The following is a 25617-nucleotide window of genomic DNA, read 5'->3' as shown; positions in this document are numbered from 1 at the left end:
TGTTAAAACACAGGGTGCTGGGCCCTCTTCCCGGAGCTCCTGAGTCAGTAGGTCCAGGGCAGGGGCCGAGCATCTGACTTTCTTTCCTTTTTTTTTTTTTTTGTATGTTTTTAAATTTATTTTATTTATTTTTGGCTGCATTGAGTCTTCATGGCTATGCGTGGGCTTTCTCTAGTTGCCGCGAGCGGGGGCTACTCCTCATTGAGGTGCACAGGCTTCTCATTGCGGTGGCTTCTCTTGTTGCAGAGCATGGGCTCTAGGCGTGCGGGCTTCAGTAGTTGTGGCACGTGGGCTCAGCAGTTGTGGCTCGCAGGCTCTAGAGCGCAGCCTCAGTAGTCGTGGCACAGGGGCTTAGTTGCTCCGCGGCATGTAGGATCTTCCTGGGCCAGGGCTCGAACCCATGTCCCCTGCATTGGCAGGTGGATTCTCAACCACTGCGCCACCAGGGAAGCCCTGAGCGTCTGACTTTCTAACAAGCTCCAGGTGATGGTGATGCTGCTGGTCCAGGGACCATGCTCTCTGGTATTTACAGGTGCATGAGTCTCTTGGCATCACAGCAAGTTACAATACTTTTCAGCACACATTAACACTTTTTGTTCATACTTTTCCAGGTCATGGTATTGATTCTGTCAATGAGGATTTCTTTTACAGGTTCTTCCTGATGTGATTTTCTGAATTTCTGTTCTAATACTTTTTTTTAATTAAAAAAATTTTATTTTAATATTTTGGCCGCGCCACACAGCACGTGGGATCTTAGTTCCCCAAGCAGGGATTGAACCTGCACCCCCTGCATTGGAAGCACAGAGTCTTAACCTCTGGACCGTGTTCTAATACTTTTTAATTGGATCTAATTCCCCCACCTCCATCTCAAAAATATTGTGTGTGTGCGTGTGTGTGCGTGTGTGTGTTTACCTTGGCAGTACCACACTATAAAATCTTAAATTAAATCTCAAATTTTTGCTACCAAAATCTTAAATCTGCCTCTGGGGGCCTTTGCTGTATGTTAACAGAGCTGGGGAAATACTTAGAGGTGGAGGGGTGGGGTGACTGGAGGGGAATGACCATAAAACTCAACTCTGAAAACATTTGATGATGGACCAGAATGGATAGTGTCATAAAAATACTAGACTTTGCTCTATGATAAAATGTTCCTTCCTTCTGAGGGAGCCCGAATCGACCTTGGATCTTTGGACGCCTCAGGTTGTATCACTGGTGACTGGATGGTCTCCATCCAGCCACAGACCAGTAACTAGAGAATACAAGAGATGTGAGGTCCCCAGGGGAGAAGGCTAGGCAAAGACTGAATTTAGTTGGCAGGAGTGTATTTAACTGGTTTTTCCTCACCTGCCCCTTTCCTTCCTTATGCCATTTCTGCTCTTTGGAGCTGACAGCATTGTTGTTCTGGGCCTGGAAGAGCCTATGATATCACAGAGTCAAGTGCTGAGTCTCTGGGGGACTGATGACTGCTGCCATGGGTTATTCTGAAGCCTCGGAAGGGAGAGAGAGCCTGAGAACCCCTACCTCACCCCAAACACCATACACATGGTGATTCACAAGACCAGGCCATTTCCTTGGGATTGCAAAGACAACTTGCTCAAAGCTGTGTTTGTCTTTTTGTGATTGGCTTATTTCACTTAGCATAATGTTCTTAGCATAAACCATATTGTAGCATATTGCAAAATCTCCTTCCTTTTTAAGGCTAAGTAATATTGCTCTGTATGTGTATACCACATTTTGATTATCCATTTATCTGTTGATGGACACTTGGATTGCTTCCACGATTTAGTTATTGTGAATAATGCTGCTGTGAACATGGGTGTACAAATATCTCTTTAAGACCCTACTTTCAATTAATTTGGGTATACACCAGAAGTGGAATTGCTAGATCATATGGTAAGTCTATTTTTTAATATTTTTAGGAACTGCCATACCATTTTCCAACAGTGACTGTACTAATTTACATTCCCACCAACAGTGCACAAGGGTTCCAATTTTCTAAATCCTTGTCAACACATTTTTTTTTTTTAAATAACAGTCATCCTAATGGGTATGATGTATATCTCACTGAAGTTTTGGTTTGCATTTCCCTAAAGATTAGTGATGTTGAGAATCTTTTCATGTGTCCATTGGCCATTTTTATATCTTCTTTGGAGAAATGTATATTCAAGTCCTTTACCCATTTTTGAATCAGGTTATTCTTTCGTTGTTGTTGAGTTTTAGGAATCTACATATTCTGGATATTAATCCCTTATCATATATATGAATTGCAAATATTTTCTCCCATTCTGTGGGTTGATTTTTACTTTCTTGATAGGGTCTTTAATGCAAAAAATTTTGATATTTTCATAAAGTCCAATTTGTCTATTTTTTCTTTGGTTACCTTTGCCTTTGGTATCGCATCCAAGAAATCATTGCCAAATCTAATATCATGAAGCTTTTGTCTTATGTTTTCTTCTAAGAGTTTAATTGTTTTAGGTCTTACTGATCCATTTTGAGTTAATTTTTGTATGTTATATTAGGTAAGATCCTACTTTCATTCTTTCGCATATAGATATCCAGTTTTCCCAGCACTATTTGGTGAAAAGACTGTCCTTTTCCAGTTGAATGGTCTTGGCACCCTTATCAAAAATCACTTGGCCATAAATGCAATGGTTTATTTCTGGGCTGTCTATTCTATTCCATTGGCCCGTATGTCTTTATGCCAATACCACACTGTTTTGATTACTGTAGCTTTGTAGTAAGTTTTGAAATCAGGACGTATGAGTCTTCCATACATCTATTTATGTCTTCTTTAATTTCTTTCAGCATATTTTGTAGTTTTCATTGTATAATTCTCTCATTTCCCTGATTAAGCTTATTCCTAAGTATTTTTATTCTTTTTGATGCTATTGAAAATGGAATTGTTTTTGTAATTTCCTTTTCAAATTGTTATTGTTAGTATATAGAAATGCAACTGATTTTTGTGTGTTTACTTTGTATTCTACTCCTTTGCTGAATTGATCTATTCAAACATTTGTGTGTGTGTGTGTGTAATCTTTAGAGTTTTCTACATATAAGATCATACCATTTGCAAACTGAGATAATTTTACTTCTTCCTTTACAGTGTAGATGCCTTTTATTTCTTTTCCTCGCCTAACTGCTCTGGCTAGAACTTCCAGTACTATGTTGAATAGATGTGGTGAAAGTAGGCATCCTTTCCTTTTTCCTGATCTTAGAGGAAAAGCTTTCAGTCTTTCGCCATTGAGTATGATGTTCACTGTGGGTTTTCATATATGGCTTTTATTATATTGAAGTAGTTTTCTTCTATTCCTAGTATTTTGAGTGTTTTTATTATGAAAGTGTATTGAATTTTGTCAAATGTTTTTGCTGCATCAATTGAGATGATTATGTGGTGTTTTCCTTTCATTCTGTTAGTGTGGTATATTATATTTATCAAGTTTCATGTGTTGAATCATCCTTGCACTCCACGAATAAATCCCACTTGGTCATGGTTTATAATCCTTTTAACATGCTGCTGAATTCAGTTTGCTAGTATTTTGTTAAGGATTTCACATCAGTGTTCATAAGGGATATTGGTATGTAGTTTTCTTTTTTTTGGCTGCGCTACATGACTTGTGGGATCCTAGTTTCCCGACCAGAGATTGAACCGGGGCCCACTGCAGTGGAAGTGCAGAGTCCTAACCACTGGACTGCCAGGGAATTCCCTGTAGTTTTCTTTTCTTATTCTGTCTTTGTCTGGCTTTGGTATCAGGGAAATGCTGGACTCACAGAATGAGTTAGGAAGTGTTCCTTCCTTTTTCACTTTTTGGAAAAGTTTGAGAAGGATTAATATTAGGTCTTTTTAAAATGTTTAATAGAATTCACTATTGAAGCTATTGGGTCCAGGGTTTTTCTTTATCAGGAGATTTTTGAATACTGATCCTTACTAGTTATAGATTTATTCAGATGTTCTATTTCTTTATGATTTAGTCTTGGTAGGTTTTGTGTTTCTAGGAATTTGTCAGTTTCATATAGGTTATCTAATTTGTTGGTGTATAATTGTTCATTATACTCATAATCCTTTGTATTTCTGTAAAATTGGTAGTAATGTCCCCACTTTCATTTCTGATTTTAGAATTTGAGTCTTTGCTCTTTTTTTCTTAGCCCATCTAGCTAAAGGTTAGTCAATTTTGTTGATCTTTTCAAAGAACCAACTTTTGATTTCATTGATTTTCTGTATTTTTCTATTCTCTATTTTGTTTATCTCTGCTCTGATCTTTACTATTTCTTTCTGCCAGCTTTAGGATAACTTTGTTCTTTTCTAGTTCCTTGAGGTATAAAGTTAGGTTGTTGAGTTGAAATCATTCTTATTTTTTTATTTTTTAATGTAAGTGTTTATAGCTATAAATTTCCCCCATAGCACCACTTTCACTGTGTCCCATAAGTTCTGGTGTGTTTCTCTCTGCTTCTTTCTTACTTCTTCTTCTGAGACTCCCACAATGCATATGTTGATGGTTTCCACAGGTCCCTTAGGCTCTGATCACTTTTCTTCAATCTTTCTTCTTTATGTTTCTCAGACTTGATAATTTCTGTGGTCCTGTATTCAAGTTTGCTAATTCTTTCTCCTGCCTGTTCAACTCTGCCTTTGAATCTAATGAATTTTTCATTTGAGTTATTGTATTTTTCAGCTTCAGAATTTCTTTTTGGTTCTTTTTTAGATTTTCTATATATTGATATTTCCATTTTGTTCATACATCATTTTCTTTGACTTTCTCCACTTCTTCCTTTAGTTTTTTTAAAAGTTTTTAAAATTATTTATTTATTTATATAAATTTATTTATTTTTGGTTGCATTGGGTCTTCGTTGCTGATCACTTTCTCTAGTTGCGGTGAACAGGAGCTACTCTTTGTTGCAGTGCGCGGGCTTCTCATTGCGGTGGCTTCTCGTTGCAGAGCATGGGCTCTAGGCACAGGATTGAACCCGTGTCATTGGCAGGCAGATTCTCAACCACTGCGCCACCAGGGAAGCCCCTTTCCTTTAGTTCTTTGAGCATCTTTAAGACAGTTGTTTTAAGGTGTTTGTCTAGTATATCTGCCATCAGGTCTTTTTCAGGGACAATTTCTGTTATTTATTTTTCTTTTGAATGGGTTTTACTTTCCTGTTTCTTTCTATGACTTGTGACATTTGGTTGAAACTGGACATTTGAATCTAATAATGTGGTCACTCCTACTCCAGGGTTTACTTTTTTTGTAATTAAAAAAAAAATTGTGGGCTGTCTTTGTGCCAAGGGTCAGCCTGAGGTGTAAACCTAAGGTCTTTTTGGGTATTTTCTGAACTTCTCCCTGGCTTACACAGTCACTTTCTAATTTTCCCTGTATATACAGTTGTTTTTGAATGTCCTAGTCTTTAATGTCTGGGCCCCAAAAGGGAAAACAAAGAAAAATGAAGGGGGGTGGATATAGAAGAGTGCTACCCCTTTAAAAAACCCCTGGGAGTCACTTCAGCTGGTCTGGGAGGGGCTGCAACAACGGGAGGGAGGTGCTATAGCAATGGTTGTCCAGCCCTTTGGTGGCACCTCTGTGATCAGAAGCAGCAATCATCCATCACAGCACAGATCCCTGATATTTGTAGGACAGGGTCCTTGTTGCCCATCCTGGCTCCGGCAAGCTGTATGCAATCTGCTCCGGGAACACCTGCACAGCTTCCTGCCACATGGTTGGGGGTGGGGGATGGGTAGCTGCTACTGTGCTAAGAGCTGAAGTTGACCACAGGTGACTGCAATTTACCATCCAGTTCTTCCTCTGAACCTTGCAAGCCTTCAATAGACTCCAGAGTTCCAAATAGTTACATCAGACAAATTCTGCCAGTGCAATTATTGTCTAAGTGGGGAAATAGATTCCAGATGCTCCCTACTCTGCCATCTTCCCAGAATCCTCTCCATTTTACCCTATTGTTTTGAATGTTACCCTGGATATACAATTCTAGGCAGATGGCTTTTCTTCCCAGCACTTGAAGCTTTCTGGCTTTTATTGTTGCTGTTGCTACTGAAAAGCCCACTTGTGTGCCTACTTATTGTTTCTTTAACAGTAATTGTCCTTTCTTTCTGGATACTTAAGATCTTCTCTTTGTCTTTGGTGTGCTACAGATTCATTGCAATGGTTCTTGGTATGGGTTTCTTTTTTGTTTATCTTGTTTGGTTGTGTTTCCCAAATTTGATCTTTCATGTCTTTGGTGGCTTTGATCAGTTCTGGAAAATACTCAGCCATTATCTTCTTGAATGTCATTTCTTCTACTTTGTTCATATTTCCTTCTTCTGGAACTCTGATCATGTGATTCTTATTCTGTCTTAGTTCAGGCTGCTATAACAGAGTACCATAGACTGGGAGATAACAAATGTTTATTTCTCACAGTTCTGTAAACTGGAAGTCCAAGAATGGGGTGCCAGCATGGTCGGGTTCTGGTGAGAGCCCTCTTCCTGGTTTACAGACTGCTGTCTTCTTGCTGTGTCCTCACATGGTGGGGAGAGAGAGAGAGAGAGAGAGAGAGAGCATGTTCTGGTCTCTTCCTATTATCAGGGCACTAATTCCTTCAAGGCTCCACCCTTACGACCTCATCTAAACCAAATTACCTCCCAAAGGCCCCACCTCCAAATATCATCACGTCTGGGATTAGACTTTCAGCACATGAATCTGGGGGGACACAAACACTCAGTCCTTAGCTCTAGGCTTCATATCTTTTAAATTCTCCTATTCACCGTCTGAGTAATTTCTTCAGACCCATCTTCTAGTTCACTGATTTCTCTTTAGCTGGCTGTAATTTGATGTTTAATTTCTCTATTGATTTTTTTTTTTGAGTAAGGATTTTAATGTTGATTTTTTGCAGTTGATTATATCAGTTTATTGTTGACAAGTATTGATTAGAGTAGATCAGTAATCATTTAGTCCCAGAAGTTGTATTTGAGGCAGGATAGTACTCTCCTCCTCAGCACCCTCTTCCTCTTCTGTACATTCCTAAAACACTTTTTACTGTGGTTTATATACAAAAGTATATAAAACGTTTATGTGCAATTTAAGGAATAACCATGAAAAGAAGACTCATGGAGAACAGTATGGAGGTTCCTTAAAAAACTAAAAATAGAATTACCATATGACCCAGCAATCCCACTACTGGGCATATACCCTGAGAAAACCATCATTCAAAAGGACACATGTACACCAATGTTCCCTGCAGCACTATTTACAATAGCCAAGACATGGAAACAACCTAAATGTCCAACAGGAGATGAATGGATTAAGGAGATGTGGTACATATATACAATGGAATATTACTCAGCCATAAAAGGAACGAAATTGGGTCATTTGCAGAGATGTGGATGGACCTAGACTCTGTCATACAGAGTGAAGTAAGCCAGAAAGAGAAAAACAAATATCATATATTAAAACATATATGTGGAATCTAGAAAAATGGTACAGATGAACCTATTTGTAGGACAGGAATAAAGACATTGATGTAGAGAACAGACATGTGGACACAGTGGGGGAAGCGGAGGGTGGGACGAATTGGGAGATTGGGTTTGACATAAATACACTACCATGTGTAAAATAGATAGCTAGTGGGAATCTGCTGTATAGCACAGGGAGCTTAGCTTGGTGCTCTGTGATGACCTAGATGGGGGGGATGGGGGGGGGGATGGGAGGGAGGTCCAAGAGGGAGGGGATATAAGTATACATATAGCTGATTGACTTCATTGTACAGCAGAAACTAACACAACATTGTAAAGCAATTTTACTCTAATAAAAAAAAAAGAAAGATTCATGTACATATCAATCAGCTTAAGAAGTAGAATATTCCCAGTAACTTAGGGGCCACTGAGTACCCTCCCTAGCTGTAGCCCCCTTTATCTCTCCAAGAGATGAACACCATACAGTACTGATGTTTGTAATAATTATTCCCTTGTTCTTATTTATGGTTTTATACCATATAAATATTTCCATATAATATATAGTTCTTATATTTTTGAATTTTTTATAAGTTGAATCATACTACATATATTCTTCTACATATGCTTCCATCACACAATGTTATGTTTTTTATTTATGTTGATGCATGTAGCTGTAGTTTATCCACTTCTGGTATTAAATTATTCTATTTTATGGCTATGCCACAATTTATCCAGTTTACTGTTGTTAGACATTTGGATTGTTTTTAGTCTTTTTGCTATTACAAATAATAATGCTATGAATATTCTTGTATATGTACAAGGGATGCACATGGGAAAGTTTCTTTAGGGTATTTTCTTAACAATGGCATTGCTGGGACATAGCACATTATCATTTTTACTAGATAATATCAAATTGTTTTCCAAAGTGACTGTATCAGATTATACTTCCACCAGCAGTAGTTCATTTCTTGTTATACAAACCCACTACACTTGTCTGTCTTAATTTTTGTCCAGCTGGTGGATACGACATGGTATCTCATTGGACTTAACTTGCATTTCCCTGTTCTTAATGAGGTGTTTATGAAATATTTATGTTTCTTAATAAAATTTCTGTGTTTTTTGCCAGTTTTTAAATTAGGTTGTCTTTTGCTTTTTGATTGTTACATGCTTTTTATGTATTCTTGATATAATTCTTTGTTATTTAGATAAGTACAACTACTTTTTTCCCAGGTTATGGCTTTATTTTCTTTTTGGTGCATTTGGATAAACAGAACTTTTAAAATATTAATGTAGTCAAATTTATCACTGTTTTCCACTTAGGATTAGGGTTTTTGTGTCTTAATAAGAGATCTTTCCTAACTCAGGGTTATAAAGAGATTCTCCTACATTTTTCTCTAAGAGTATTGTATTTTTGCCATTCTAATTGAAGTCTTCTGTCATTATGCAATTGATTTTTGTGTATGATGTGAGGTAAGAATTCAATTTCATTTTTAAAAACAAAGATAGTCAATTATCTCATTAAGATTTATTATAGGCTATCTTTTTCAGCTCCATAATAAATTAAGTTTCTGTATTTTGTCTCTTTTCAGGCCATTTTATTTCATTGATTTATTTTTCTATCTCTACACCATGGAGTTAGGTAGCAAATCCTGATGTTTAATAGAGCAAGAACCTCTCCCCTCATGTTATTCTAATATATTTTCTTGGCTATTCTTGACTTTTTTTATATGAATTTTATATGAATTAGAATCAGCTTATCAGTGATCACAAAGAATCCTGTTAGTATTTTTCTTGGAATTAAATTGAATCAAAAGATAGATTTGGGGAGATTTGACATCTGTAAGATATTGAGTCTTTTTACCTGAAAACATTGTATAGCTCTCTACTTATTTAAGGTTTCTTGCAAAAGTTTTAATTTTCTATATAAGGGACTGACATGTCTTTTGTTGCTTTATTCCTAGCTACGTAATTTTTTTGGTGTGCTTTTCTAAATGTTATCTTTTAAAAATACGTATTATCAAAATGTGTTTTTTTGCAGATACATAGAGAAAATATTGATTCCCAATTATCGACTTTTAATTCAGCACAGTCTTGCTCAGTCTTTTACAATAATGTTTCTGTAAGTTATTATGATGTAATAACAGTCATATATCTGAGAATAATGAGATCTTTAAAAAAATTTTTCCTATCTGCATAGCTTTTATTTGTTTTTCTTGTTTTACTGTTTTGCTAGGACCTCTTGTTTAAAGTTGAAGAGGAATGGTTATAGTGTGAAGCTTTGTCTTGTTCTTGTTTTGAAAGGATATATTCAGGTTAATCTATTCTTGAGTTAGTTATGGTAAATTGTTTCTTTCTTTTTTTTATATCTCTCTTAATTCTTTTTTTATACAGCAGGTTCTTATTAGTCATCAATTTTATACACATCAGTGTATACATGTCAATCCCAATCGCCCAATTCAGCACACCCCCACCCCCACCCCCCTGCCGCTTTCCCCCCTTGGTGTCCATACGTTTGTTCTCTACATCTGTGTGTCAATATCTGCCCTGCAAACCGGTTCATCTGTACCATTTTTCTAGGTTCCACATATATGCATTTATATACGATATTTGTTTTTCTCTTTCTGACTTACTTCACTCTGTATGACAGTCTCTAGATCCATCCACGTCTCAACAAATGACCCAATTTCGTTCTTTTTATGGCTGAGTAATATTCCATTGTATATATGTACCACACCTTCTTTATCCATTAGTCTGTTGATGGGCATTTAGGTTGCTTCCATGACCTGGCTATTGTAAATAGTGCTGCAATGAACATTGGGGTGCATGTGTCTTTTTGAATTATGGTTTTCTCTGGGTATATGCCCAGTAGTGGGATTGCTGGATCATATCGTAATTCTATTTTTAGTTTTTTAAGGAACCTCCATACTGTTCTCCATAGTGGCTGTATCAATTTACATTCCCACCAACAGTGCAAGAGGGTTCCCTTTTCTCCACACCCTCTCCAGCATTTGTTGCTTGTAGATTTTCTGATGATGCTCATTCTAACTGGTGTGAGGTGATACCTCATTGTAGTTTTGATTTGCATTTCTCTAATAATTAGTGATGTTGAGCAGCTTTTCATGTGCTTCTTGGCCATATGTATGTCTTCTTTGGAGAAATGTCTGTTTAGGTCTTCTGCCCATTTTGGATTGGGTTGTTTGTTTTTTAAATATTGAGCTGCATGAGCTGCTTATATATTTTGGAAATTAACCCTTTGTCTGTTGATTCGTTTGCAAATATCTTCTCCCATTCTGAGGGTTGTCTTTTCATCTTGTTTATGGTTTCCTTTGCTGTGCAAAAGCTATGAAGTTTCATTAGGTCCCATTTGTTTATTTTTGTTTTTATTTCCATTACTCTAGGAGGTGGATCAAAAAAGATCTTGCTGTGATTGATGTCAAAGAGTGTTCTTCCTATGTTTTCCTCTAAGAGTTTTATAGTGTCTGGTCTTAAATTTAGGTCTCTAATCCATTTTGAGTTTATTTTTGTGTATGGTGTTAGGGAGTGTTCTAATTTCATTCTTTTACATGTAGCTGTCCAGTTTTCCCAGCACCACTTATGGAAGAGACTGTCCTTTCTCCATTGTATATCCTTGCCTCCTTTGTCGTAGATTAGCTGTCCATAGGTGCGTGGGTTTATCTCTGGGCTTTTATCTTGTTCCATTGATCTATGTTTCTGTTTTTGTGCCAGTACCATATTGTCTTGATTACTGTAGCTTTGTAGTATAGTCTGAAGTCAGGAGGTCTGATTCCTCCAGCTCCATTTTTTTCCCTCAAGACTGCTTTGGCTCTTCGGGGTCTTTTGTGTGTCCATACAAATTTTAAGATTTTTTTGTTCTAGTTCTGTAAAAAATGCCATTGGTAATTTGATAGGGATTTCATTGAATCTGTAGATTGCTTTGGGTAGTATAGTCATTTTCACAATATTGATTCTTCCAATCCAAGAACATGGTATATCTCTCCATCTGTTGGTATCATCTTTAATTTCTTTCATCAGTGTCTTATAGTTTTCTGCATACAGGTCTTTTGTCTCCCTAGGTAGGTTTATTCCTAGGTATTTTATTCTTTTTGTTACAGTGGTAAATGGGAGTGTTTCCTTAATTTCTCTTTCAGATTTTTCATCATTAGTGTATAGGAATGCAAGAGATTTCTGTGCATTAATTTTGTATCCTGCAACTTTACCAAATTCATTGATTAGCTCTAGTAGTTTTCTGGTGGCATCTTTAGGATTCTCTATGTATAATATCATGTCATCTGCAAACAGTGACAGTTTTACTTCTTCTTTTCCAATTTGTATTCCTTTTATTTCTTTTACTTCTCTGATTGCCGTGGCTAGAACTTCCAAAACTACGTTGAATAATAGTGGTGAGAGTGGACATCCTTGTCTTGTTCCTGATCTTAGAGGAAATGCTTTCAGCTTTTCCCCATTGCGAATGATGTTTGCTCCACAGCAAAAGTTTGTCATATATGGCCTTTATTATGTTGAGGTAGGTTCTCTCTGTGCCCACTTTCTGGAGAGTTTTTATCATAAATGGGTGTTGAATTTTGTCAAAAGCTTTTTCTGCATCTATTGAGATGATCATATGGTTTTTCTTCTTCAATTTGTTAATGTGGTGTATCACACAGATTGATTTGCGTATATTGAAGAATCCTCGCATCCCTGGGATAAATCCCACTTGATCATGGTGTATGATTATTTTAATGTGTTGTTGGATTCTGTTTGCTCGTATTTTGTTGAGGATTTTTGCATCTATATTCATCAGTGATATTGGTCTGTAATTTTCTTTTTTTGTAGTATCTTTGTCTGATTTTGGTATCAAGGTGATGGTGGCCTCAGAGAATGAGTTTTGGAGTGTTCCTTCCTCCACAGTTTTTTGGAAGAGCTTGAGAAGGATGGGTGTTAGCTCTTCTCTAAGTGTTTGATAGAATTCACCTGTGAAGCCATCTGGTCCTGGACTTTTGTTTGTTGGAAGATTTTTAATCACAGTTTCAATTTCATTACTTGTGATTGGTCTGTTCATATTTTCTATTTCTTCCTGGTTCAGTCTTGGAAGGTTATACCTTTCTAAGAATTTGTCCATTTCTTCCAGGTTGTCCATTTTACTGGCATAGAGTTGCTTGTAGTAGTCTCTTAGGATGCTTTGTATTTCTGCAGTGTCTGTTGTAACTTCTCCTTTTTCATTTCTAATTTTATTGATTTGAGTCCTCTCCCTCTTTTTCTTGATGAGTCTGGCTAATGGTTTATCAAGTTTGTTTATCTTCTCAAAGAACCAGCTTTTAGTTTTATTGATCTTTGCTATTGTTTTCTTTGTTTCTATTTCATTTATTTCTGCTCTGATCTTTATGATTTCTTTCCTTCTGCTTACTTTGGGTTTTGTTTGTTCTTCTTTCTCTAGTTCCTTTAGGTGTAACATTAGATTGTTTATCTGAGATTTTTCTTGTTTCTTGAGGTAGGCTTGTATAGCTATAAACTTCCCTCTTAGAACTGCTTTTGCTGCATCCCATAGGTTTTGGATCATCATGTTTTCATTGTCATTTGTCTTTAGGTATTTTTTGATTTTCTCTTTGATTTCTTCAGTGATCTCTTGGTTATTTAGTAACATATTGTTTAGCCTCCATGTGCTTGTGTTTTTTAGGTTTTTTTCCCTGTAATTGATTTCTAATCTCATAGCGTTGTGGTCAGAAAAGATGCTTGATATGATTTCAGTTTTCTTAAATTTACTGAGGCTTGATTTGTGACCCAAGATGTGGTCTATCCTGGAGAATGTTCTGTGCGCACTTGAGAAGAAAGTGTAATCTGCTGTTTTTGGATGGAATGTCCTATAAATATCAATTAAATCTATCTGGTCTATTGTGTCATTTAAAGCCTCTGTTTCCTTATTTATTTTCATTTTGGATGATCTGTCCATTGGTGTAAGTGAGGTGTTAAAGTCCCCCACTATTATTGTGTTACTGTCAATTTCCTCTTTTAGAGCTATTAGCAGTTGCCTTATGTATTGAGGTGTTCCTATGTTGGGTGCATATATATTCATAATTGTTATATCTTCTTCTTGGATTGATCCCTTGATCATTATGTAGTGTCCTTCCTTGTCTCTTGTAACATTCTTTATTTTAAAGTCTATTTTATCTGACATGAGTATTGCTCCTCCAGCTTTCTTTTGATTTCCATTTGCATGGAATATCTTTTTCCATCCCCTCACTTTCAGTCTCTTTGTGTCCCTAGGTCTGAAGTGGTCTCTTGGAGACAGCATATATATAGGTCTTGTTTTTGTATCCATTCAGCACGCCTGTGTCTTTTGGAGCATTTAATCCATTCATGTTTAAGGTAATTATCGATATGTATGTTCCTATGACCATTTTTGTAATTGTTTTGGGTTTGTTTTTGTAGGTCCTTTCTCCTCTTGTGTTTCCCACTTAGAGAAGTTCCCTTAGCATTTGTTGTAGAGCTGGTTTGGTGGTGCTGAATTCTCTTAGCTTTTGCTTGTCTGTAAGGCTTTTGATTTCTCCATCGAATCTGAATGAGATCCTTGCCAGGTAGAGTAATCTTGACTGTAGGTTCTTCCCTCTTATCACTTTAAATATGTCATGCCACTCCCTTCTGGCTTGTAGAGTTTCTGCTGAGGAATCAGCTTTTAACCTTATGGGAGTTCCCTTGTATGTTATTTGTCGTTTTTACCTTGCTGCTTTCAATAATTTTTCTTTGTCTTTAATTTTTGCCAATTTGATTACTATGTGTCTCAGCATGTTTCTCCTTGGGTTTATCCTGTATGAGACTCTCTGCACTTCCTGGACTTGGGTGGCTATTTCCTTTCCCATGTTAGGGAAGTTTTCGACTATAATCTCTGCAAATATTTTCTCTGGTCCTTTCTCTCTCTCTTCTCCTTCTGGGACCCCTATAATGCGAATGTTGTTGTGTTTAATGTTGTCCCAGAGGTCTCTTAGGCTGTCTTCATTTCTTTTCATTCTTTTTTCTTTTGTCTGTTTCACAGCAGTGAATTCCACCATTCTGTCTTCCAGGTCACTTATCCGTTCTTCTGCTTCAGTTATTCTGCTATTGATTCCTTCTAGTGTAGTTTTCATTTCAGTTATTGTATTGTTCATCTCTGTTTGTTTGTTCTTTAATTCTTCTAGGTCTTTGTTAAACATTTCTTGCATCTTCTTGATCTTTGCCTCCATTCTTTTTCCGAGGTCCTGGATCATCTTCACTATCATTATTCTGAATTCTTTTTCTGCAGGGTCGCCTATCTCCACTTCATTTAGTTGTTTTTCTGGGGTTTTATCTTGTTCCTTCATCTGGTACATAGCCCTCTGCCTTTTCATCTTGTCTATCCTTTTGTGAATGTGGTTTTTGTTCCACCACAGGAACAGGATTGCACAGGCTGCAGGATTGTCGTTCTTCTTGCTTCTGCTGTCTGCCCTCTGGTCAGTAAATTGTTTCTTAATAGGGATTGTTTGCATGGTATATCTTTTTTCATCCTTTTATTTTTAACCTATCTTTGCCCTAATATTCAAAGTATTTTATAGTGAGCATATGGTTGAGTCTTGTTTTTTTAATTCAATCTTACAATCTCTGTTTTTTTTAATTGGTGTGTTTAGATCACTTATATTTAATGTAATTATTTATGTGGCTGCATTTTTTTTTATATATATATTTATTTATTTATTTATTTATTTTTGGCTGTGTTGGGTCTTTGTTGCTGTGCGGGGGCTTTCTCTAGTTGTGGCAAGTGGGGTCTACTGTTTCTTGTGTTGCACGGGCTTCTCATTGCAGTGGCTTCTCTTGTTGCAGAGCACAGGCTCTAGGTGCACAGCCTTCAGTAGTTGTGGTATGCGGGCTTCAGTAGTTGTGGTGCACAGGCTTAGTTCCTCCGCGGCATGCGGGATCTTCCCGGACCAGGGCTCGAACCCGTGTCCCCTGCACTGGCAGGCGGATTCTTAACCACTGCGCCATGAGGGAAGCCCTATGTGGCTGGATTTAAACCTACCATTTTGCTAGTTTTCTATTTGATCATTGTTCATTTTCCTTTTTTTCTGCCTGCTTTTGGATTGATTATTATTATTCCATTTTATCTTGACTATTGGCTTATCATATGTACCACTTTAACTTATTTTTAGTGGTTTCCTTAAAGTTTACAATATACATCTTTATTTTATCATGGGCTACGTTCAAATAATATTATAGCACCTCACAATTGGTTAAGAATCTTACCAATGCATATGTACAGTTTCTGTCTGCTAACTTTTTGCTGTCATACACTTTACTTTTATATATTCTATAAACCCACAATACTTTGCTACTATTTTTGCTTTTGACAGTAAGTATCTTTTAGAGTGATGAAAAGGAAAAATATATTTTATTTACCTCCATTTAAACCATTTCTAGAGCTTTTCTGTTGTAGATACAAGTTTCTATTTAGGATTATATTCCTTTTGCCTGAAGAACTTCCTTTAATGTTTCTTGTAGCGCAAGTCTGCTGGTCATGAATCCTTTCACCTTTTGTTTGTCAGAGAAAGTCTTTATTTTGGTTTCATTTTTGAAGGATATTTTTCCTGATTATTAGAATTCTGGCTTGACAGTTTTGTTTTGTTTTGGCACTGTAAAGATGCCACTCCATTTTCTTATGGCTTGCATAGTTTCTGATGGGGTCTACTGTAATTCTTATCTTTGTTTCTTGTGTATAATGTATTTTTATTCTTTTTATCATGATTTTCTCTTTACTTTTCAGCAGTTTGAATATGATGTGTCTAGCATGAGGTTTTTGGTTTTTTTTGGTGGGGGGCCATTTATCCTTCTTGGTGTTCTCTGAGTTTCCTGGATATGTGACTGAATATCTTTTATAAATTTGGGGAAATTCTCAACTATTATCTCTTCAAATATTTCTTCTGCTCCATTCTCTTCTGTTTCTGGAATTCTGATTACACATATATTAGACTACTTTCTATTGTACCACAGCTCTTGGATACTCTTCTTTGGGTTTTTTTTTTTTGTTTTTTCTTTTCATTTTTTCTCTTTATGTTTCTATTAGAGTAATTTGTACTGACCTATCTGCAAGTTTACTGATTCTTTTCTTGGCTGTGTGAAGTGTTCTGATAAGCCTGTCAAAAGCTTGCTTCATTTTGTTTTTAAAAAATTTTCTAACATTTCCATTTGATACTTTCTTATGATTTCCATCTCTCGGCTGAAATTCCCCATTTACTCGTGAATCCTGTCCATCTTTTTCACTTGAGCCTTTAACATATTAATGATAGTTACTTTAACTTCCAGTCTGATAGTTCCAATTTCTGGGTCATCTCTTGAGTCTTGTTTATTGCTCTGTCTCTTCATAGTGGGACTGTGCTATTGTCACTTTTTTGTATGTCTCTTAATTTTTGATTGAATGCTGAACTATGTGTGTAGAACTGAGATAAATAGTATTTATGCCTGAAAATGTGAACACTTCTGCTAAACTGATGATGTAGGGAGGATTGAGTCAATCTAGTCAGCTGTTGAATTGGATTTGGATTTTGTTGTTGCTATGGTTACCTTCAGAACACCATTGGCTTCAAATTCCTCTAGTCTTATCTTGTGCTTAGGGTGGGGGCTAGAGTGGCAGAAGATTTTTCTCAGTGCTCCTGCTCCACCCTCATCTTTTGTCCTTTTCTATTTATCTAAACCACAGGGGTTCTCTTTCTACACTCTTGCCCACCCCACCTTGAGCAGCTGACTGCTGTGTTTTTTACTTGGTGCTTGCTTGCCTGGATGTGGTGGCATCAGGGGAAGTTCTCTGTGGTCTTAGTCCAGCCTCACTCTTAGGCTGGCCCTGTGTGCTTGGCTCTCAGGGTTGGAGTTTTCAGTTATATTGCTTTTTCCTTTCATGGCAGCCAACCTCTCCCTTGTATCTTTGACAGGTTTTGTGCATTAAAAAACTTCCTTCCTCTCATCCAGCAGCAGCAGTAGTGGACCTCCAGTGGTATTTAGTGTAGGATCTTGAAACAGGACCAAGTATATGTGGGGTTATTTATGGACTTGATATTCTGTTCCATTGATATATTTGTCTATTTGTTAATCTTGACACCAATACCATGCTGTCGTGATTACTATAGCTTTATAATAAGTCTTAAAGTCAGGTACTGTAAATCCTGTAACTTTGTTAATTACTTTCAAAGGTGAGTTTGGTTCTTTACTGGGTTATAGAGTCAGTATATCAATTTCTAACTGGAAAAAAAAGCCTGCTGAAAGTTTGATTGCAATTGCATTAAATTTATAGATCAAGTTGGTGAAGAACTGACATCTTAATAATATTGAGTCTTCTCAATATCCATAAACACAATATCTTTCTTGATTTATTTACGTCTTCAGTAGTTCATCAGAAATGTTTTATAGTTTTCAGTGTACTAATCTTGTACATCTTCTGTCAGATGTATTCCTAAGTATTTCATATTTTTATTCCAACACAAATGGCATTATTTTTATTTCAATTTCTAATTGTTTGTTGCTAGCATTTTGTATACTGATATTTGTAAATTAATTGTGTACTCTGCAGCTTTGCTAAACACATTCTAGTAGCATTTTTGTAGATTCCATAGGATTTTCTATGGAGATGGTCCCATAGAAATTTCATGATTCATGGTTGTATTATTTTAGTGGTTGCTTTCGGGTTTATAGTATGTGTCTTTACCTCATCACAGCTTACCCTCAGGTGAAATTATACTACTTCACATATATAGTATAAGAACCTTAAACAATATACTTTCATTTCTCTCTGCCCAGCCTTTGTGCTATTTTGTCATACATTTTGCTTCTACATATTTTATAAGCACCACAACACATTATTATTATTTTTGCCTTAAACAGTTGATTACCTATTTTATTGGCTATGGATTTTAATAGATATTTGCTCTGTATTATTTATCATTTCTGGGTGTTTTTTTCAGCAGGAGAGTTTTTCAGAATACCTACTCTGTCATTTTGCTAAGAAAGGGAGTCTACTTTCCATTGTGAACAGTCCTCAAAGATAGATAAATCCATGAATAATTGATACATGAATCCACAAGGGTATTAGTATACTGCAGCCAACTCAATCAGCCACATACTAGCCAGTAACTAACTTTACAAAGCTAGACTCTCTCACACGTGCATTGGAGATAACACATTTGATTGCATCAATAACCTTTCATTTCAGAGGCCTTAATCACATCTTTTGATACTTCAATTATAATTTCTCTATATATTCTCTCATGACATTGTTCCCTAGATATTCAGTGTAAGCAATTCTCACCTTGTTTACAATATTGTAAGCTCCTGAAGGTGGGGAATATATTTCTCTGGTACTCTTACAGATCTAAACCCCGTATGTAATGGGTGTTTTCTCAAGTTAGTTACTAGCTTATGAATCTATAGAGTGGAATGGATGAAGTAATGGAAATGGGAGAAAATGTAAGATTCTGGCATTTTCAAAGCTCTTAAGTAGCAAAAAATATACATAACAAGTCCTAACGATCATTTAAATGAAGTCACCAAAATAGTTGTGTAGGGCCACACCTCTTTCACTTCTCAGAACCTGTGAATCAGACTTTTTTATCAAGTCAGTTTACACAGTCTAGTATGAGTAAGTAGCCCTGGCCTAGTCTTGCATCCAGAGTTCAAGGGTAGCAGGCCCCTCCCATTCTTAAAGGAAAGTCAGAATCCATTCCAGTATTTTCTTTCTCTTATTCTACCATTTAAATGCCTATAGCATACTGACTGCGGTAGGATACAAAGACATATAGGATATGGTTTCTGCCCTCAAGCTCTTTGTGACGCTAATGTCTCAAAAGCGTAAAAGCCTCTCTGTGTTCGCAGTAATCCATTTTCCCTCATTATTTTTCTGGCTGAAACGCCAGCCAAGCCAACACATTTTTTTCCTATTGGCACTCAGTGTAAGTACCAACCACAGCCAGGTCTTGCCCTTAACTCATCAATTCTCTTCTCTCTCTCAGGCTCATTCACTGAGCTTCTTAATCTACCTTTTGTGTAGTAGGTGGATTCATCACAGTTCAAGTTCTTAAATTATGACTTTTGAAGGCTTGGAAGACTTGAGTGGCTATAGGTTGAAGGGCAAACAAAAAAGGGAAAGAATGAAATACATTCTATACTTGTAGAACTCAAAAGGAAATCTGCCCCCTCCCCTCTCCCTTACTGACACTGCCTTGCTTCAGGGTTTCATCACCACTTACTGGAACTATTGCAAAAGCCTCCAACTTAGCTTCCTGCCTCCAGACCCTCTTGACTACAGTTTGTTATTCACACTCTTGATAAGAGTAACCCCTTCCACCATGCAGCTCCAATAATATCCCCCCACCAGAGCCCTTAATTAGGTCCCTTCTGCACAGAAGAAAAGTAAGTCTTTCCAAGTGGAAACATTCAAACAACATCAATCATGTATAATGAGTAACATGGATATGACTCCAAGAGTATATACTAGGGGATTTTATACATGAATTTACTTAGTTACATACTATTCGGTGAAATCAATTTGGCAGAAGTGATTTAGCCCAATACAAGTTAGTTGAAGTGATGATTTGATTGAAAAAGAATATCCTCAAACATTTCTGCCATTTAAAAAAGACTTTGAGGGCTTTCCCCTTGCCTTTTTTGTTCTTTATAGCTAATTTTCATCCAATTATTCCTACTCTGTGCTTTTTAAAATATCAGACATTTTGAAACAACCTAAATATTCAACCATTGGGAGGTAACAGAAGCCTACAAATAGCTCTAACAATAAGGAATTGTTTAAACAAGTTGTAAAGGATTATAAATGTATGTATATAATGCACAAATGTTATATGCAGTGACTTTATAGAACCTGATTTTGAGCAATTTGAAAAATTTATAAAGCCACAAAAACATTGCCAAACAAGATCGGCTATAATTAATTAAAGATGAATTAGAAAAAAATTCCAAAACTCTAGATCTTTTTTGCATTATTTCTTTTGTAGTTTTATTTATTTCCTTTCATTACAAAAGCAATTCAAATTGTGACAGAAAAATAAGAAAAGGCGGACAACTACACACACACAGACACATACACACAGACATAACCTATAATTTTTCTACTGAATGACAACTACTTCTAGATCTTCTAGTAAAAACTGAATCATATGATGCATACTATTTGAAAGCAACCCTATTTTATTTATGCAATCCTCCACTGTTGGACATTTAGTTGATTTCAACAAATCCCATATTTTGTACATTTGAGTTTTTATCACTTTTTTTGCTATCAGTAGCAGCACAAAGCAATAATGAGATAAAAATGATTTGGAAAAAAAAAAGGTTTTAGCAAAACTTCCCAGATTCTGAAAACTGGTTTAAAAAATGTTTAAAGACATAAGTTTTACAACCACCCCCAAATACACTAGCACCCTGCACAACAAAATCCAAACTGATGAGCAGGGATATTCATCTTCAAACAAATCATTGTCGTTTCCAGCTGCTTTGGGCAAATCATCTGCAGCCTTTCAGGTTACGAGGATCTTTAAGAAGCAAATGACCTCCTAGCCGAGATGATGGGTTTCCCCTCCAAATCAGGCCTTTTGAATAAGAACAGATGACAACAACTTGCTGTGTCTGTTAGCGCTGAAAACTAGCAGGAACAGATCTAAGACTATTATTTACCCAGCTAGTTGTAAGGAATGAGCTGCCCTGTATAATTCCTGACCAGGATCATACTGCCAAGCAGTAAATCTAACCATCTGTATCCACTTCCCTTCTAAGCTCACTTAAAAACATCAGGCACCCTCTGTTCTGTTAGCTTTTTGTCCATCTTTACACCAATACCACACTCTCCTGATTACTGTAACCTTCTAACTCTAAATATCAGAAGTGCTGATCCTCCAACTCAGTTGTGTTTCAAAGTTGTTTTGGCTATACTAGGTCTTTTGCATCTCCATGTGGATTTTGGAACCAGTTTGTCAATTTCTATAAGAAAGCCTGCTGGAATTTTGATTTGGGGAGAATTGACAGCTTAACAATATTCATCTGTCTGATCCATGAACATGATATACCTCTGTTTATTTAGATCTTCTTTAATTTCTCTCAGCAGTGGTTTGTGGTTTTCAGTGTACAGGTCTTTCTCATTTTTGTCAGATTTATCCCTAAGTATTTCATACTTTTTGATGCTATTGCCAGTGATATTGCTTTTTTAAAAAATTTCAGTTTCCAATTGGTCAGTGCTAATGTATAGCAATATAAACGATTTTCATGTACTGATGTTTTGTCTACATCAGCCAACACATATATAAACAGCTGATGCTCAAAATAGGTGTAAGAGCAATTCAGGAGAGATATCTTTCCAACAAATGGTGCCAGAATGATTGGATATCCACATACAATAAAACCCAAAACCAAGCCAATACAAAACCTTCAAGCCATACTTCACATTATATGAAAAATTAATTCAAAATGAATCACAGGGCTTCCCTGGTGGCGCAGTGGTTGAGAGTCTGCCTGCCACTGCACAGGACACAGGTTCGAGCCCTGGTCTGGGAAGATCCCACATGCCGCGGAGCAACTAGGCCCGTGAGCCACAACTACTGAGCCTGCGTGTCTGGAGCCTGTGCTCCTCAACAAGAGAGGCCGCGATAGTGAGGCCCGCGCACCGCGATGAAGAGTGGCCCCCACTTGCCGCAGCTAGAGAAAGCCCTTGCACAGAAACGAAGACCCAACACAGCCATAAATAAATAAATAAATAAATAAAAACTAAAAAAAAAAAACGTGAATCACAGACATCAATGTAAAACCTAAGCTATAAAACTTCTAGAAGTAAACATAGAAGAAAACCTTTGTAACCTTGACTTAAGCAAAGATTTCTTAGATATGACACTAAAAGCAGAGTATGTAAAAGAAAAACATTAATAAGCTGAACTTCATCCAAATTAAAAATTTCTGGGCTTCCCTGGTGGTGCAGTGGTTAAGAATCCGCCTGCCAGTGCAGGGGACATGGGTTCAATCCCTGGTCCGGAAGATCCCACGTGCCACGAAGCAACGAAGCCCGTGCGCCACAACTACTGAGCCTGTGCTCTAGAGCCCACGAGCCACAGCTACTGAGCCCACGTGCCACAACTACTGAAGCCGACGTGCCTAGAGCCCGTGCTCTGCACGAGAAGCCACCGCAATGAGAAGCCCGAGCACTGCAAGGAAAGGTAGAGCCCGTGAGCCACAACTAGAGAAAACCCATGCACAGCAATGAAGACCCAACACAGCCCAAAATAAATAAATTTATATAAAAAAAATTTCTGCTCTTCGTTAGACGCTTATGAGAATGAAAAGACAAGCCACAGACTCTGAAAAAATATTTGCAAATCAAATATCTGATAAAGGACTTGTATCCAGAATATAGAAGGAACTCTCAAAACTCAATTCAATAACTCATGTTTTTTAAAGGGCAGAATATTTAACTAGACACTTTACCAAAAGAAGATATATTGATGGAAAATAAGCACAAGAAGAGACGCTCAACATCATTCATTATTTGGAAAATGCAAATTAAAACTATGAGAGACCACTACACATCTATTAGAATGGAACGATTAAAAAGACAGACTGGCCACACACACACACACAGAGGTTTTTTTTGGTAACTGTGAGATGATGATGAATGTGTTAACTAATCTTATTGTAGTAATCATTTCACAATATTCACATATATCAAATCATCATGTCGTACACCTTAAACTTACACAATATTATATACCAATTACATATATCTCAATAAAGCTGTAAAAAAATTAAAAAGTTAAAAAGTTAAACAACAAAAAAAGACTGGCCATACCAAGTGCTGACAAGGATGTGGAGGAAGTGGAACTCTCACCCACCGCTGGTGGGAGTGTAAATGAGTACAATTACTTTGGAAAATAATTTGGCCGTTTCTTTAAAAATTAAGCATACACACGTCATGTGATCCAGCCATTCCATTCCTAGCCGTTTTCTCTACCCAAGAGAAACAAAAACCTCTGTCCACATAAAAACCTATATGTGAATGTTCATAACAGCTTGGTATGTAATAGCCAAAAACCGGAGACAACCCCCAAAATGTCCACTAACAAGTGAATGGATTAAAAAAAACTGCAATATCCATGCAGTAGAACAGTGCTAGTAATAAAGAAGAATGGGCTGTTGATACAAGTTACGAGGCTGGAGAATTCTCAGAATAATTACTATGAGTGAAAGGAGCCAAACAAGAAAGAGTACAAACTGCATAATTCCATTTATATAAAATTCTAGAAAATGCAACAAATCGATAGTGACAGAAAGCAGATCTTTGTTGCCCGGGGGACAGGGCTGGGAGGTCAGGATAAATGTAGGATGTAAGGAAGCTTTTGATAGTGATGGTCATGTTTACTCTCTTGACCGTGGTGATGGTTTCGTGACTATACATTTACCTCTAAACTTGTCAAATTGCGCCTTTAAATGTATACTGTTTATTATCTGTCAGTTGTACCCCCAAGAGAACTGTTTAAGAAAAACTAAAACACCAGGAGCTAAAAGATGGCAGCAATGCCTTTGTGGGGTCAAAGAGTTATGCCAGTTGATGAGCTTTAGAGAGCTTGCCTGCAGTGTCCTCTGCATTTGTAAGCAGATGGCTCATCTTTGCTGGGTTCTGACTAAAGCTGAATTTCACTTTCACATTGTCCAGGAGAGTTGCCCCAGTGCTCTGGCTGTGCCCCACATCTCCCCAAGGGTCATGTGGGACACTGGCTAGCCAACTGACTCCGTCACCAACATAACTCAGATTCTCAGAAGTTGGGGGAAATGCGAACATAGTCTCAGGAAAATTAAACTTTAGGAAAGCCTTCAGAGCTATGGGTTCACAGCAGGCCAGCCAGCCACAACTGTGGATGGACGCCTCTGATGGAGTAATGGGTAGACTGGCCCGACTGGAGGTAAGTTATTAGGAGTGTTGCCTTAAACACACACACATACACACACACACACAGATCATGGGATTACTATCTCCTGGAGAGTCCATGGTTGGTCTTTGGGGTCCCAAACCCCCAAATTATATGCAAGTTTTGGAAGTATGTGCATTCATGTATTTTTCAGAGGAGAGGGTTCGTAGCTTTCATCAGACCTTCAGAGAGCTCCGTGACTGTAACAAGATAAAGGCGCGCCAACGTGGATAAAGCCAGACCCATCTCTCCTTTCTCCTCCCTCTTGTCTAGCTCTCGGGACGAAAATCTACAACCTATGGGACACGCGTTCGAGTCTAACCGGGAAATGACATCTGTGCGACCTAAAGTTCTTCCCGAACACACCCAGCCATCCTCAACTTCGTTCTTCCCCGTTTGCCTGGGAGCGCGTACTCCGGGGCGCCCCCCCCCCCGCCCCCGCGCACTCTCTCGGTTTCCTAATGCTGAAGAATTTGTAGCTGTTGCCAGGTCCCCCAGGTGTGCAACCTGCCCGACACGTTTTCACTTCTCCGGGACGCACGCAGTCCGTACCCCGGCTTACCACCACCCACCCATATAACCTGCTTTGGTCGGAGGGTAGAGACCAGTCGTTTTCCCCGGACTGCTCCGCCCCCCGGGGGGACTGCCGGCGGATGAACGCGCGCACAGCCTTCCTCGCGGGGCTGATGCGTTTCTCGAAATCGCTGTAAAACTCCCAACTCCGAGCCCGCATTGCAAACCCCGGCTTCTTCCCTTTGCCTCGGAAATTGGGGAAAACGTAGAATGAAAAGCCCGGCCACTCGGCTCCCTGCCTTGAGAGGCCAGGCAAGCCGGGGTGCGGGGCCCTGAGCCGACGGCCCCCGCGTCCCTCCACGTGTCCCCGGCGCGCTGGCGCACAGCCTTGTGCTGGGGGCCGCCCCCAGCCCGGCTTCCCGCTCCCCGCGCGCTCCCTACCCGGCGTCGCCGGCGGTCCGAGCAGCAGCAGCAGCAGCGCGAGGAGGGCGCCGACCCCGCAGCCCCGGAGCCGCCCGGACATGGCCCGACCTCGGCCGCGCCCCCGCCGGCCTCCTCCCGGGCTCGCCCCCGCCGCGACGCCCCGCCGCTCGCGCGCTCAGATGCCCACTGCCCGGGAGCAGGCGGCGGGCGCAGCTCCGAGACCGGCCGCCCCGCGAGCCGCATTCGCTTTCGGTTTTGCTTTAGCCCCCGAGGGCTGGAGAGGTGAGAAGCGGTGACAGACCCGTGACTCAGCATCCC

The 25617-nt window shown here is 38.3% G+C and overlaps 1 protein-coding gene across 1 annotated transcript in view; it reads right to left on the bottom strand.

Annotated features, from left to right (window-relative positions):
• The window catches only part of IL15RA (interleukin 15 receptor subunit alpha), a 54660-nt gene extending 29261 nt beyond the window's left edge, over positions 1–25399 (bottom strand). Inside the window, exon 1 of the mRNA XM_059909185.1 lies at positions 25318–25399. Coding sequence (XP_059765168.1) covers positions 25318–25399 — 82 coding nt within the window. The remainder of the gene's footprint in view (positions 1–25317) is intronic.
• Between the last annotated feature and the right edge of the window lie 218 nt (positions 25400–25617).

This window comes from Balaenoptera ricei, chromosome 2, assembly GCF_028023285.1.
Source record: "Balaenoptera ricei isolate mBalRic1 chromosome 2, mBalRic1.hap2, whole genome shotgun sequence".
NCBI lineage: Eukaryota > Metazoa > Chordata > Mammalia > Artiodactyla > Balaenopteridae > Balaenoptera > Balaenoptera ricei.
The sequence above is the reverse complement of the archived record's forward strand: the minus strand, read 5'-3'. Positions and strand labels throughout refer to the sequence as shown.